This window comes from Mus caroli, chromosome 14 (genome assembly GCF_900094665.2).
Source record: "Mus caroli chromosome 14, CAROLI_EIJ_v1.1, whole genome shotgun sequence".
In the NCBI taxonomy this organism is placed as follows: domain Eukaryota; kingdom Metazoa; phylum Chordata; class Mammalia; order Rodentia; family Muridae; genus Mus; species Mus caroli.
The window spans coordinates 57187641-57202106 of NC_034583.1; the positions used below are offsets into that span (position 1 = coordinate 57187641).

The following is a 14466-nucleotide window of genomic DNA, read 5'->3' on the forward strand; positions in this document are numbered from 1 at the left end:
TCTTTCTTTCTTTCCTCTCTTCCTTTTTCTTTCTTTCTTTCTTTCTTTCTTTCTTTCTTCTCTCTTTCTTTTCTTTCTTTCTTTCTCTCTCTCCTTCCTTCCTTCCTTCCTTTCTCTCTCTCTCTTTCTTTCTTTCTTTCTTTCTTTCTTTCTTTCTTTCTTTCTTTCTTTCTTTCTTCCTCTCTTTCTTGTAACTTCCTTAGCCACAAATTCCAAATTAGAGAACTTTTGCCTCCAGCTTCTTGATTCTACCTTTGGTTGACAATTCCTCATCACCCCTGGGTGGCTTTGTCAGCCTGTTTCTTGTTGGTCGTGGTCAGGAGCCAAAACCTTACACACTTCTCCTGACCACATCCAGTTCACAAGGACAGGAGACTTTCAATATGTGTTTCTGAGTGTCAGATTAAAAAAAAAAATCCAGTAAGTTCACAGTCATAGATCTTTTTGGCAGACACTTTTCTTTCTTTTGGACCTTGCTGCGGCTACTGTAGACTGACCTACATTCTTAGTAGCCCTCCTCAGTTTTATTTATTTGTGTGTGTGTGTGTGTGTGTGCATGTGCGCACGAGTGCACGCTCTCGAGTTTTCCAGAAGCAAATGGGAAGTGCCTTTCTCAACTTCTCTACACCTTATCTTCTGTGTCACTCACTGGCCCGGAGGTCACTGATTAGTTAAGACTGATTCCTGTGTCTCTGCCTCCTCCGTGGCAGGATTTGGAGTCTGTGCTACCTCCGAGCCTTTGTATGTGAGTTCTAGGAGTGAAACTCAGATCATCACATTCTGGAGGCAAACATTTCACTTACCCTATTCCACAACGCTCTAGTTATGTTTTCTATTTTTTAGTGAGACTTACCAGGGATGGGTTCGGCCCTTTCCTTGTTGCCACTATCAATGCTCCCGCCAGGATATGAATCTTTCATTATTTTACAATCTGGAGGTAAGTATGTGGGGTCACAGTGGCAGTGCTTCTTGTTATTACATACCTGAAAGCACCATAAAGTCACAGGCTGAGTCAGGCAGCCGGGTTCATTCACACCCAGGAGCTCCGTAGAATAACGACTATGTAAGGTTACATCCATTTGTCTGTGTGGCTTATTATTGGGAAGGCGGGGATGGGGGTGGGGGTGGGGTGAAGGCAGGGAGGGGGAGGAGAAGATGCAGGGGGGAGGAGGAGGAGGAGGGAGAGGGACTTAGTTAGGTCTTGCTCTCCAGAGCAGGTTCAGTGGCTTTCCCTTTTCTCACTCTTCTCTGCTACTTACACCATGGTGGTTGCATTTTTCCGGGCTGCAATCATAGCCCAAGAAACTGTCTGCTACACATTTTTGCTTCTGGCAAACCTAGAACAGAAAAGGTAACTTAGATGGCAGACTCACCCCTTGATTAAAAGCATTCCGTACTCTCTTAAGATAAAAAAAACACCTTGACGTCTCACCTCACCCCAGTTAAACCGGCCAGGGACGAAGGGACAAATGAACAACATTGGAATTTAATTCTAGGTGGCTGCAGTTAACATCCTCAAGAATCCCTAGGGGAAGTGGCACCTGTGAAGAGCTGGCGTAAACTCGGATGATGACATAAGAACGAACGAGAGCAGGTAAACAAACACATAAATTATAAAGGGCACCACCAGGAGATTTCAGCTCTAGACAATTGATTTCTAAGGGAATCAAACTGGAAGCTTCGCTGTGTGGGCAGAACAGCAGATGTGGGCAGGGCGGAATGAGGCATGAATGAAGCTGAAGTTAGGGTGTTTGAGGTGGAAGAGTCTGTGAGATGGAGTCAAACAAGCCAGGGAAGTGAACAGAGTCTACGGGAGGGATGGAAGGAGCACCACCAAGTTGGCCAAGGTTTGGGCCATGATCTGCACAATGGTTTATTTATTTATTTTTTGGTTGTTTGTTTGTCATCCTTGCCATTACACAAGGGGACTCACCCCCTCATACCCACTTGACTGTGTTAATGCACTCACAGACAGGGAAGACCCTCTTCTCTCATTTCCTCTAATACTGCCATTAAAAAGTTATGACCTAAACCTAGAGATTCCAACCCAATTGTGCACCTGCAGAACTTATGATCAGGGCAGCACCAGTGACACCAGCTCCTTGTCACAGGCAAACTGAGTGGCCGCTGTGGCACTGTAGTCCGGTTTGTTTCTTGCGGGTTTTACTTGGAATTAATGGTTTAGTCTCTTCTTGTACACAGATGGTGAACAACATGCTGTTTCTTGTACACAGATGGTGAACAACATGCTGTTTTGGTATACAGATGGAATTTTAAACAGTTCATTTGGAAAACAAAATTGTGGCTTTATATAGGTACGTGTTATCTTCCTTCTACCTATGAAATGGAATATTAATTCAAGCCTTTAAAAGGAAGGCATTTCTGACTTTGAAGATATGGCCAAACTATAATAAGTGACATCACACAGACACAGACACATATGTCATGACCTTACTTATTTATGGAATCTAGGAGGGCTGTAAAGACTGACAGAAGGCCCGAGGTGACAAGAAGAGAACGCAGAGAAGTCATGTAAGCTTGCAGCAGCACAATTTTCAGTTGTGAAGGATGATGGAGGATGATGAATAAATCTAGGGATATAACTGGCAGCATGGGGATGGCAGTTGGTGTTGTATGCCTAAAGTGTGATGAGACAACAGGTCGGAGGGGTCCTTGCCATGCCTACGCACAGGGTGATGTGCTCGAGAATGGAAACCAGACACGTGGTATGCTAGTTTCATTTCTGTTGTTGTGATAAAATGCCTTGACCAGAATCAACTCAGGAGAGGGAGACCTTGTCAGGCTTACGTTTCCTTGTTTTGATCTATCACTGAGGGCAGGGCCTCAAGCAGCTCATCACAGTCCATCCATGATTAGCAGCAGAGAGGAATGAATCCATGCAGGCCCACTTGCTTAATCGCCTCTCTACTCTCAGTTAGGTTTCTCCTCTCTTATAATATTCAGGATCCCTTGCTAGGGAATGGTGCTGCCCACAAGGGGCTCTGCCTTCCTATGTCAACTAACAATCAAACCACCTGTCCCTTCCCCCAACACCTACAGATGCCCTTAGACCAACCTGATCTAGATAATTCCTCAGTTGAGCCTCCCTTTCTAGGTAGCAAGTTGACAGTTAAAACTAACCACTCCAGATATATGTAAGCCATTATTTTAATAGAGAATTTGTAATATAATCGTTTTTGCCTTACTCTTTGACCTCTTTAATTTTCACCATTATATAAGAATAATTACATCAAAAGATAATTCATCATATCAGAGGGCTCTCTCTCTCTCTTTCTCTCTCTCTCTTTGTAACATTCTGAAAATGTAACAAAATACATGGGTGAACCCTGAGATTGGTTCTTCTCAGGATTTGTGTGGCTTCCACAAAAAGTGCAAAGCAGCAAATGAAATGCCCATAGCAGCAGCAACCGTGCAAGGTCAATGGCTTTAGTCTATTTTACTCTTTGAAATTTGTTTTATATTTTCCAAACTTCTATGTGGGACTGCACACTTACATTTTGAGAGAGTGTTACTAGGCATATGTACCAAGAAAGACATAAACACTGGGAGTTACCTTCTTTGGCCCGCAGATGGTTCCATCTCTCACCCACATCTTCTGGCTCTCCTGATGACCTTGGGGATATTCCAGGGAAACGCAGACATGCCCGCTTATATTGGCATAAATAACAGTGGCAGACCTCAATTTAAGTATATTTTCACTTTGGTATTTACATATTATTTTCCCACACATCCGGTCACTATAATTTACAAATAAATGTAAGTCATTATTTTAATAGAGAAATATTAGAATATAATTTCAAAAAACCAAATCGATTTAAACATTGGAGTTGGCAAATAAGATATACGCAGTTAGTTTTGGATACCACACACAGCGTCCTTCCTGAATTGCTAACAATAATGAACTATTTAATTATGAACTCTTCCATTAGCTGGATTACTGTTTGTGGGTTTGTTTGTTTGTTTGTTTTTACCAGTATTTGATCCTTAATCACAATCAAATCTAAGCTTATTCTGACTTTTGAACATGAGCAATTGGCCTTGTCGCCAGCTCCGCTTGGTTTCCTTTTTGGTTTCACAGCTGTTGAGATATTGAAATCCATATTCAAAGAACACCGTATGTCATGCACATTATTAAAAGAAAATAATCAAACCTAAATGTTAGTGCAGAAAAATGCAGAAAAAAAACCCAAGCATAAACACAACCATACAATAAAGGGACACTCTCTACAGAAGAACAGTGATAAAAATGAAGACTGATGGTCAGGCAAAGAGAAAACATAGACCAGGGAACTCTGGGATGGTTTGGTCAATGGGGGAAAGAAGTATGCCTTCTTCTGCTCCACACACACAGACTACTTGCCAATGTGGAAGGTCATCTCCTGTACAAATGGCTTTTTAACCAACTTCCTGGCAAGATGGTCCTTAAAAACCATCTCTTTCCACCCTCCAGGCAGCTAGCTCCTCATCATAGAAGCTCACTTGCTCCCATCTCTTTGTCTCTGGACTAGCCGACTTCTGTGTATGATGGGAGTAGGGCCTTGAACAGTAGATGGATGCACACTCATTCACAGGAAGAATGCAGACTCAGAAAAGAAAAAAAAAAAAACCTGGGAGGTTATGTCTCTTAGGCATGCTGCTGGTCCCTTCTTTAGCTAAGGGTTATTTATTCTTTTAGCCTGGGAGGGCTGGCCGTGAAAACCAGTAACTGGGATCCTTTTTTTCCCCCTCAGTGTGCAACACTAAGACCGGCAGCCTCACTGAGGCAACGGATGACAAGAGCTGAATGGAGTCACCCAAACGATCCAGGTGAAGTTCTTCAGGGAGAAGCACAACTATGCCAGAGAGCCCAGTGAGACATGGGTCTATGGAGCAAATTTCTGTAACCACAAAAGATGGAGACAGAATACTGACTTTCAGCTAGTCGTATACTATACACATGCACACACACACACACACACACACACACACACACACACACATAGAGCACACATACTGTCTGCGTCACACACTCAGCAATCATCCCAGCATGTAGCTAGTGTGACAGACCGTTGCTTTTCTACCACCCACAGCTTTCCCCATAACACTTTCATCTTTCCTCTTCACGTATTTGTTGAAACACACAGCTTCCGGAAAACATCCATTTTTACTGCAAAGCTCTTCTCCTGGAACACTTGCCAAGAGCCCCCAACACAAGCTCAAATTCTAGGAGAGGTCTCTAGGGAGCCAAAACTCCGGTGCTTGAGGTAGCCTTGAGGTATGTCTACAGCTCACTGTCATCTGTCACCATATGTCAGAAACACTATGTGTTTAAGGACTGGTGCACCCTGGGTCACAGCTTTACAGATTTTTCATTATCATATTTGTGCCGTATATAGTACATTCCTTGTACTTTATAAAGAATGTCCATTCTTGGGGCTGCAGAGATGGGCTCTAAGAGCACTGGCTGCTCTTCCAGAAAACCCAAGTTTGATTCCCAGTACCCAGGAGGGTAACTCACACCCCTGCTATAGAGGCTGTGACACCTTCTTCTCCCCTCCTTGGGCATTGGTCATGCAAGGGGCACATAGACATGCTTTCAGACAAAAATCCAGACATATAAAACAAATAAACAGAAATTTACAAAAAAAAAAAAAAAAGACTATCCACTCCATGTGTGTGTGTGTGTGTGTGTGTGTGTGTGTGTGTGTTATATAAGCTTTTGTGCATGGTACATATGAGGGTCTACTGGCTTGTGTGCATGTGTATCAAGACTGTAGGTCAATGATAGGTGTCTTTCTATCCCTTGCCACCTTATTTTTTTAAGACAGGGACACCCAGTGAACCCAGAGTTCACCATTTCAGCTAGACTGGCTGGTCAGGAGTCTCTGAGGTCACCTTCTCCATAGCAAGGTTACCAAACTATGCCAGCATATCTGGCTTTTATATGGGTACTAGAGATCGGAATTCAGATTCTTGTGTCTAAGCAGGAAGCACTTCACCCACTGAGCCATTTCCGCAAGCCAAGACTGCTCATTCTTGGTAAAATTAAGGAGATAGCATACAGATTTTTAAAAATCGAATACTTATGGGTGACAAGTGCCCCCTTGTTGAAATAAAACCCTGAGTGGCAAAAGACAGGCCAAAAATTCAGGCCAAAGTAGTTCAACCTAGACAGCAACAGCCCAGGTGTGTCGGAAACTACACGGAGCCTCCTTCCGCACCTCTGACGTCTGTCACTAGCTAGTTATGTCAGGCTTTGTGGTCAGGTGCTAGTTTGCGTCTGTGTAAAAGTGACTGGTGACATTTTCAAGGGTAAAGTGACAGAGTCTGGTCACGTTTCCTGAGGCATACTTAGGAGGGCATTCCTTGTATCCCGCAGCAGTGATTCCACAGCTCCCAGATATGTCAGTCTTGGAATTCAGCTCCCAGAAACATTCACTTGTCCCATAGTTTGCATCTGGAAGTTAGGCAAAAGGAAGCGTGTCAGTGGCATTGAGCATTATAATACCTGGAACTAAAACAAGGGATGAAGACTTTCGCAGCTTGAAAATGGTTTTGGAATGTATTGCACAAAAGGCAAGCATCACATAGAATTGAAGATGGATGGTTCAGAGATACACTTCCAACCTCATGTACCTGGCAGTGTCTAATATGCAATGCCAATAACCCCAGGCACAGCAACAAAAAGCTAGTTTTTTTTTTAAATGCAATTGATGATCTGTTGAATAAGGTGGGCTTTTTTTTTTCATACATGTTTTTTTAATCAAACTGTTCACCAATTGCTTTTTGTCTCTGAGTTTTCCTAGTTTCAATTCTCCCAAGACCCAAACTACTTTGAGAGCAGTTTCTATGTTTTCATAGTTTTCAACCTCTGTCCATGCTGCTCTTGTTGAAGCCTCTGATGGGGACATTTGACAACTATGTTGCTGGGCTGGAGGAAAGTGACCTGTCACAACAGCATCCCTGGGGGCTCAACTAGGTTGCCTAGAGATGCCAGTGAACCCAAAGTTCATTATGTTCATTATGTCTCAGAATCCATTTGCCAAATTGGTTGTGGGTAAGAAATAAAGATTTTGATCTTGGTTAGGGCATCCAACTGTTCTTTGTGGACCAGGGGGAAAAAAAGGTAGAATCTGAATATTTCATAGCCACAGGGACAATATTTGACCCCTCACACCCTGTTGGCTCTTTTCCAGCTTTCTCTTGAGGATAAACAAGGAAAAGATAGAAGATGAGAGTCTGGGGAAGTGGCTTTGATTGTGTCATAGTTTCCTATCTGCCTAAGTATCCATCAAAGCATGCAGCTGAAAGTCCTGGAGACCCACAGGTGAGTCACATGGGAACAGCCTTCAAATTCTAACTGACACCCAATGAGTATCAGTTATCAACAAATATTAAATGAACCCAGACAACTGCCTTGCTGTTTAGGTTCAGCAGAATTAAAAGACGACTGGCAGGGTCTGTCCACAGACAGCCCCTTTAACATCAACCATGGAACAGGAGAGACCGGGCAACAACTTCTAACGGAAGAGATGCCTCTATCTGCAGTTTCACTTGGGAATAAACAGAACAAAGTTAGTCAGTTGAGTTAAAATGACTAAGTATTTTAACATGCATACACATGGGAAAAAATCCCAAAGGGCACAATCTACAAGAAATAAAAAGTGTCAGAAATATGTGGAATGGAGAGATGGTTAAGAATTTTGATTGCTCTTTCCAGTTTGATCCCCAACACTCACAGACACAAAATAAAAACAAATAAATCCCCAATTGTATATAAAAAAAAAGAAATTGCAGTAGATGATTAGGTATAAATGAATATGTGATCTTTGAGGTTTGTATGATAACGTAACACTTAGTTGCAAGAAACTCAAAAAATGCTAAGCAGAAGCTCACGGTTGGGCCGGCAGGATGGTTCAGCAGTTAAAGATGATTGCCATGCAAACAAACCACATTCACTTTCAGTCCTAGGAACCCACAGTGGGAGGAGGGAACTGCATCTTGAAAGCTGACCTCTGACCTCTGACCTCTACACATGTGCCATGATATGTGCACACCTCTGTGATGCATCACACAGACACACACACACACATTCACCCACCCACCCAGGCTTACACACTAATAACAATAATAAGTACACTTAAAAAGAAAAAAAAAAAAGTAAGCACACAGAGCCACACAGAGCTATAGTTCGGATCTGAATATTCCCAAAGACTCAATGTTAAATGTTTGGTACTGGAATGAACGTTTGGTGGAGGTGAAGCCATGGTGGGCAGATGTGGGGTGTGGGGTGGGAGGTGGGAGGTGGGAGGTGGGAGGTGGGAGGTGGGAGGTGGGAGGTGGGAGGTGGGAGGTGCTCTTTAAGGGGACACTCAGACCCCTGGCAGCTACATGTTCCTCTGCTTCTTGGCTAACATTAAGTCTGGGCAGATTCCTCCACCATGTGACCTTACGGCAACATGTCATTTTACCCATACGTGGTGTGCTGAAAGTAGCAGGCCCAGGGGACTAGGGAACGAACCTCTGAGACAGAGCCTGAGAGGAGTGGGGGTGGCCTGAGGATGTTGGTGGGCAGAGGATGCACAGTACATGGGGGAGCTGTGGCCTCGGAACGATTCTCAGTACTGCAGACAAAACCAAAGAGATCCAGCTATTTCTCGATCGCTCGCTCTTTTCTCTTCTTTCTTTCTTTCTTTTTTTTAAATTTATTCCATTAAGATTTAGGTTTAGTTATTCTTCTCAAAGATCAGCTTTTTTTAAAAAAGATTTATTTACTATGTATACAGTGTTCTGTCTGTATATAATCCTGCAGACCAGAAGAGGGTCCCAGATCTCATTATAGATGCCTATGAGCTACCACGTGGTTGCTCGGAATTGAACTCAGGACCTCTGGAAGAGCAGCCAGTATTCTTAACCTCTGAGCCATCTCTCCAACCCCAGCTATTTCTTTTCAGCTCCCAGAGAAAGCTTAAATGGAAATACTAAATGATTAAAATACCGATGCCAAATAGATCCTGGCACTGCTGTTCTCCACTCTGACAGATGCCGTTAACACAGATCCACTTTTGATTTTCACACGGGTGACCGTTTTGAACAAAGAAGTCTTCACACACTTCGGATGTGCCATTGCAGTACTCTGTGACATCACACTCATGATGGGCAAGCCTGCAAACCTCCCCTTTCTTCTTCAGCTGATGGGTAAAAGTGAATCACAGTGAATAAGACAGCAGAGAGGTAGGAATGTTTGTCCCTGGAGAGGATTGTGTAGGTTATGTAGAAACAAATGCTCTGACCGATGCCAGCATGGACCGGTACTCTCACAAGGCCTCACCCCAAATGAAAAGCTACAGGCAAGTAATGACTGTTGAGAGAGGGAGAGTGTGCCTCCAAATGAGTGAGCACCCTGATAGGTTATGCAATCTCATAGCAAGTGGCCAACCTAATGTGTGTGTGTGTGTGTGTGTGTGTGTGTGTGATAATTAAATAACTCCAAATGAGTGAGCACCCTGATAGGTTATGCAATCTCATAGCAAGTGGCCAACCTAATATGTGTGTGTGTGTGTGTGATAATTAAATAAAAAGCCGTGGATTAGAAAGAGAGTGGAAGAGTTGTGGGAGGAGTTGGAGGGAGGACGGTGAAATAATCAACATATCTTGCACATATATAAAATTTAAACAGAACAAAAATATACTATTAAATGAAAATATGTGTTGCTTGCAGCACATTTTAACTATATGGCATGCAATAGGGGCAATATTTCCATTTCAGCCATTCATACAACCCATACATTCATGTTTTATTTATTTTTTTTGGGTTTTGGTTTTTGAGACAGGGTTTCTCTGTATAGCTCTGGCTGTCCTGGAACTCACTTTGTAGACTAGGCTGGCCTCGAACTCAGAAATCTGCCTGCTTCTGCTGCCCGAGTGCTGGGATTAAAGGCGTGCGCCACGACGCCTGGCATCTTGTTTTATTTTTTAAGGAAGGAATTTTTGAAATATTATAGAAATGCTGAAGAAAATTAAATTTTCATGGCTGAAAGACTTGTCAATAATAAGGTGGAAGATGTATACACATAGAATGAAAGACTTTTAAATTATTTTCTTAAGAGTAGAAATGTCTGAAGTCCTTGGGTCCCTCCCGTTGGAGCTCACAGAGTCCTGGGAAGAGATGGGGAGGCAGGGAGCGGTGGGGGTGTGTAGGAGCCAGAGGGGGAGAGGACACCAGGGAAGGATGGCCCACAGAAGAAACTAAGCAAGGCTCATAGAGACTGAAGCAGCAAACACAGAGTCTGCATGGGTCTGCACCAGGTCCTCTGTGTATGTGTTATGGTTGAGTAGCACAGGGCTTCTGTGGGGCTCCTAACAGTGGGGAGTGTCTCTGACTCTCTTGTCTGCTCTTGGGACCCTTTTTCCTTCCAACAGGGTTGCCTTGCCTCACTCTGACCAGAGGGTTTGTCCTTAGACTCGTTTCTTGTTATGCTCCTTTTATGAAGGGAGATGGAGGAGAGGGGACTTGCTTGTGTGTGTGTGTGTGTGTGTGTGTGTGTGTGTGTGTAGAGGGTGTTAACACACTGGGAGGAGTGGAGGGGGGAAAAGCTATGGTTAAGATGTATACTTGTGATATCAAAATAAACCACTGACAAATGTTAGAAAAAAAAAAGATTAGACATATCAATTCTCTTTTAAAGGAAAAGCTTGGGTCTGAGGAGATGGCCCAGTGGTTGTAGTTAAGAGTATTGGCTGTTTGTCTAGAGAACCTAAGCTTATTGTTCGGCACTCATGCGGCACCTTATAGCCACCCAGAACTCCAGTCTTAAGGGATCTGGCACTCCCCTTCTGGCCTCTGACAAATCACCACCCATACCTATAAAAATTAAGGAAAAGTATTTTCTTTAAAAACTGAAAAGGAAAGAGGGGAGGAGGCTCTTTCTTGCCTTGCATGAGTTGCAGCACATTCCGCTGGAGCACTCGGAGCCATCTGACAGCTTACAGGTGTCGGGGTTACAGCATGGCGGGGGCATTTCTGCACAGCCCTGGAAGGCAAACCACAAGCCTGATGTGCCTATCTGAATCCATCCCCGCTGAATGGAAATCATAATGGCTACACGCTTCATAGCTTACAGACAGACGCTCGCCTTTCACGTTGGCAAGCAGGAAAAGCAACAGAGTCTCTTCTTTCTTGCCCTGCAGACATTGATTTTCGACCCCCTACCAAGTGTTACATCCTAGTCATTTCTTCTAGGATGGAGCTTGCTGTGTTGGAAACAGAATTCTCTGATACCACAGGATCTTTCACAGTGGAGATGGTGAGGTGGCCCCTGGCTCTTGTAGATGAAGGCCAAATAAATATAAGATATGGGATAAAGAGGAGCTAGAGTTACTTCTAATGTGCCACGTTTGAGCCTAAATAATATAAGGCTCAATAATAAATGCTTTTTAAAGGTGTGTGTGTATGCCTGAATCTCTTGCTTTTGTATCATTAGTAAATGGTTACATGGCTTCTATGCTATGCTTTGAGTCTGCCTTAATAGCTTTGACTGTTAGGGCTAATAAAATAAGAAAGGAAAGGTCTTTTTAGAGGACATATTCACACACATGCGCGCACGCACGCGCGCGCACACACACACACACACACACACACACTTTTAATCCTCAGGGATTTGAAATGGTAGGTAGGTTGGGAAAAGTTGTAAGCAGATAGGAGTCAGCAGTGGAGGTCAGCTGTCATAGTATGACTTCTGCACCGTACACATTAAGGCACAGGAAGGTTTCTGTGTTCTGCACAGCTGCTCTGTCAAGTGAATGTCATTGCTCTTGCTCATGACACGGACATCTACAGGGAAGGGGCGGCACAGTGGTGAGAACTCAGTTAGTGGTTAGAATGTGATGAAGCTACGACACTATTGTCAGACCTGAGGGTGGGAGCTTTCAATGTGTTTCCATTCAAGCCAAATCAAGTGAAAACTTTTGGGTGATGGGCAGTATTTCCTTAAAAGCACACTATTCATTTCGGATAGTTTTAGTTCAACTTGACACAATCTAGAAACATCAGAGGAAGGAAGTCTCAGTGAAGGATTGTCTAGGTCAGGTGGGCACAGCGTAGAGGAATATCTTTTTTTTTTTTTTTTTTTTTTTGAGACAGGGTTTCTCTCTGTGTAGCCCTGGCTGTCCTGGAACTCACTCTGTAGACCAGGCTGGCCTCGAACTCAGAAATCAGCCTGCCTCTGCCTCCCAAGTGCTGGGATTAAAGGCGCCATTGAGCATGCTCATTGTGGCTGGCGCTGTTTCCTAGGACTGGGTCTTGTACCACAGAGAGGAGTGGAAATGTTCCTGAGCAAGAGTAAGCGAGCAAGCGGGTACTTGTTCTCCCTGTGCTGTCAGCCATGGATGTGTGCCCAGCAGCTTCAAGTTCCTGCTGCCTCAACTTCCCTCCAGTGATGGACTACAACTTGGAACTGTAAGCTAACACAAACCCTTTGTTAGTGCACATTCTCAGCAACAGGAAAGAAGAGGGGACACCACCGAAGTGTCAGAAATACACTTTATCTGCTGCGAGGAGCACAGCTCAGTGTCCTCAGCCAGTCCATAGAGAACCCTGATGAGCAGCAGCCTGGTTCTCCGGGACATAGCACTCTCGGCAGTTATGGGAACAGCCTGTTTCCCCTTTCATTTTATCTTTTTTTTTTAAATCTCATTTACCTTCACTCTATCTTCCCTCTTCCCTTTATCTAAACTCCAGTTTTAGATAAGATTTACTTAGTTTGGAAAAAAAAAAACCAACTTCCTGTGGTTATAGGTATATTTCGAATAATTTTGATTTAAATAGTGAACTTAAATTGGTGATTAAACATTGGTAAAAACCAATAAAGTTCTAACACCAAGTCACAAATGTGTCTTCCCTATTTTCTTACTCCACAGTGAAAGCTTCATACCTTCTCTATGGTTTGTATATGCTTGGCCTAGGGAGTGGCACTATTAGGAGGTGTGGTCTTGCTGGAATAGGTGTGGTCTTATTGGAGTAGGCATGTCAGCATGGGTTTTAATACCTTTGTCCTAGCTGCCTTCAGAACAAGAGGTGGGACTCTCAGCTCTTATGTCTGCCTGGATGCTGCCATGTCCTTGCCTTGATGATAATGGAATGAACCTCTGAACCTGTAAGCCAGCCCCAATGAAATGTTGACCTTTGTGACTTGCCTTGGTCATAGTGTCTGCTCACAGTAATAAAACCCTAACTAAGACACCTGCTTTTCTGAAGGACAAATGAGCCTGAGCGAAAGGCTGGGCAAGGGTATGCCCAAGAGGAAGAGACAGAAGCTGGACCACTCACACTTGGGACTTAATGCCCTTCAAAACCGGTCGTTTAAAAAGACCACAATGGCCAGGTGGTGGAGGCATATATCTTTAATCCCAGTACTCTGAGAGGCAGAGGCAGGCAGACATCTGTGAGATTGGGACCAGCATGGTCTACACACAGGGTGAGTTTCAGGACACCCAGAGCTACACAGAGAAACACTGTCTCGAAAAACAAAACCAAAACCAAAACAAAATTAGAAACAAAGGAGCATAGAAGGGAGGGATAGAGATATCATGGTCCAGGAGTGTTAACAGCAGATCAGTAGGAGGAACATGCTCCGGAGGTCTAACACTCAGGAGTCACTGTAGTAAATAGACTGTATTGTGTTTGCTAAGAGGTTGTGTCCTAATCCTTACGGAAGAAAGAGAAATGAGAGCTTGCTTGTCATGAATTGTAGTCTTGCCACTCTATAAGATACAAGAGTTTGGGGATAAAGGGTTTATTTTAGCTTACCCCTTTTCTCATAAGTTGATTTTGTCAGAACATTTTATCACAGCAACAGATATGAAATTAAGGCACTGTACTGGCTAGTTTTGTGTGTCAGCTTGACACAGTCTGGAGTTATCCCAGAGAAAGGACCTTCAGTTGAGGAAATGCCTCCATGAGATCCAGCTGTAAGGCATTTTCTCAATTAGTGATCAAGCGGGGAGGTCCCCTTGTGGGTGGTGCCATCTCTGGGCTGGTAGTCTTGGGTTCTATAAGAGAGCAGACTGAGCAAGCCAGGAGAAGCAAGCCAGTAAAGAACATCCCTCTATGGCCTCTGTATCAGCTCCTGCTTCCTGACCTGTTTGAGTTCCAGTCCTGACTTCCTTTGGTGATGAACAGCAATGTGGAAGAGTAAGCTGAATAAACCCTTTCCTCCCCAAGTGCTTCTTGGTCATGATGTTTGTGCAGGAATAGAAACCCTGACTAAGACAGGCACTGTGCTTGTTGGAGATACTTAATGACATTAATTTTAGTTCTTGTTTCCAGTATGGAGATACAGAGATTGTAAGTCTAATGCAGTTGCAAGAAAATAAATTCATGCAAAGTGATTGCAAATTGCTAAGCTGTTACATCCTTTTTTTTTTTTTTTTTTTTTTTTTTTTTTTTTTTTTTTTTTTTTTTTTTTT

At 43.5% G+C, this 14466-nt stretch overlaps 1 protein-coding gene across 2 annotated transcripts in view; it reads right to left on the minus strand.

The window, feature by feature from the left end:
* The window catches only part of Adam2 (ADAM metallopeptidase domain 2), a 50766-nt gene that overhangs the window by 5840 nt on the left and 30460 nt on the right, over positions 1-14466 (minus strand). For both annotated transcript variants that reach the window (XM_021181627.1, XM_021181629.1), the window contains exons 13-18: positions 10935-11033; positions 8999-9191; positions 6352-6457; positions 3575-3758; positions 1260-1337; positions 854-983 (exon numbers count right to left, since the gene is read on the minus strand). In XM_021181627.1, coding sequence (XP_021037286.1) covers positions 854-983; positions 1260-1337; positions 3575-3758; positions 6352-6457; positions 8999-9191; positions 10935-11033 — 790 coding nt within the window. The remainder of the gene's footprint in view (positions 1-853; positions 984-1259; positions 1338-3574; positions 3759-6351; positions 6458-8998; positions 9192-10934; positions 11034-14466) is intronic.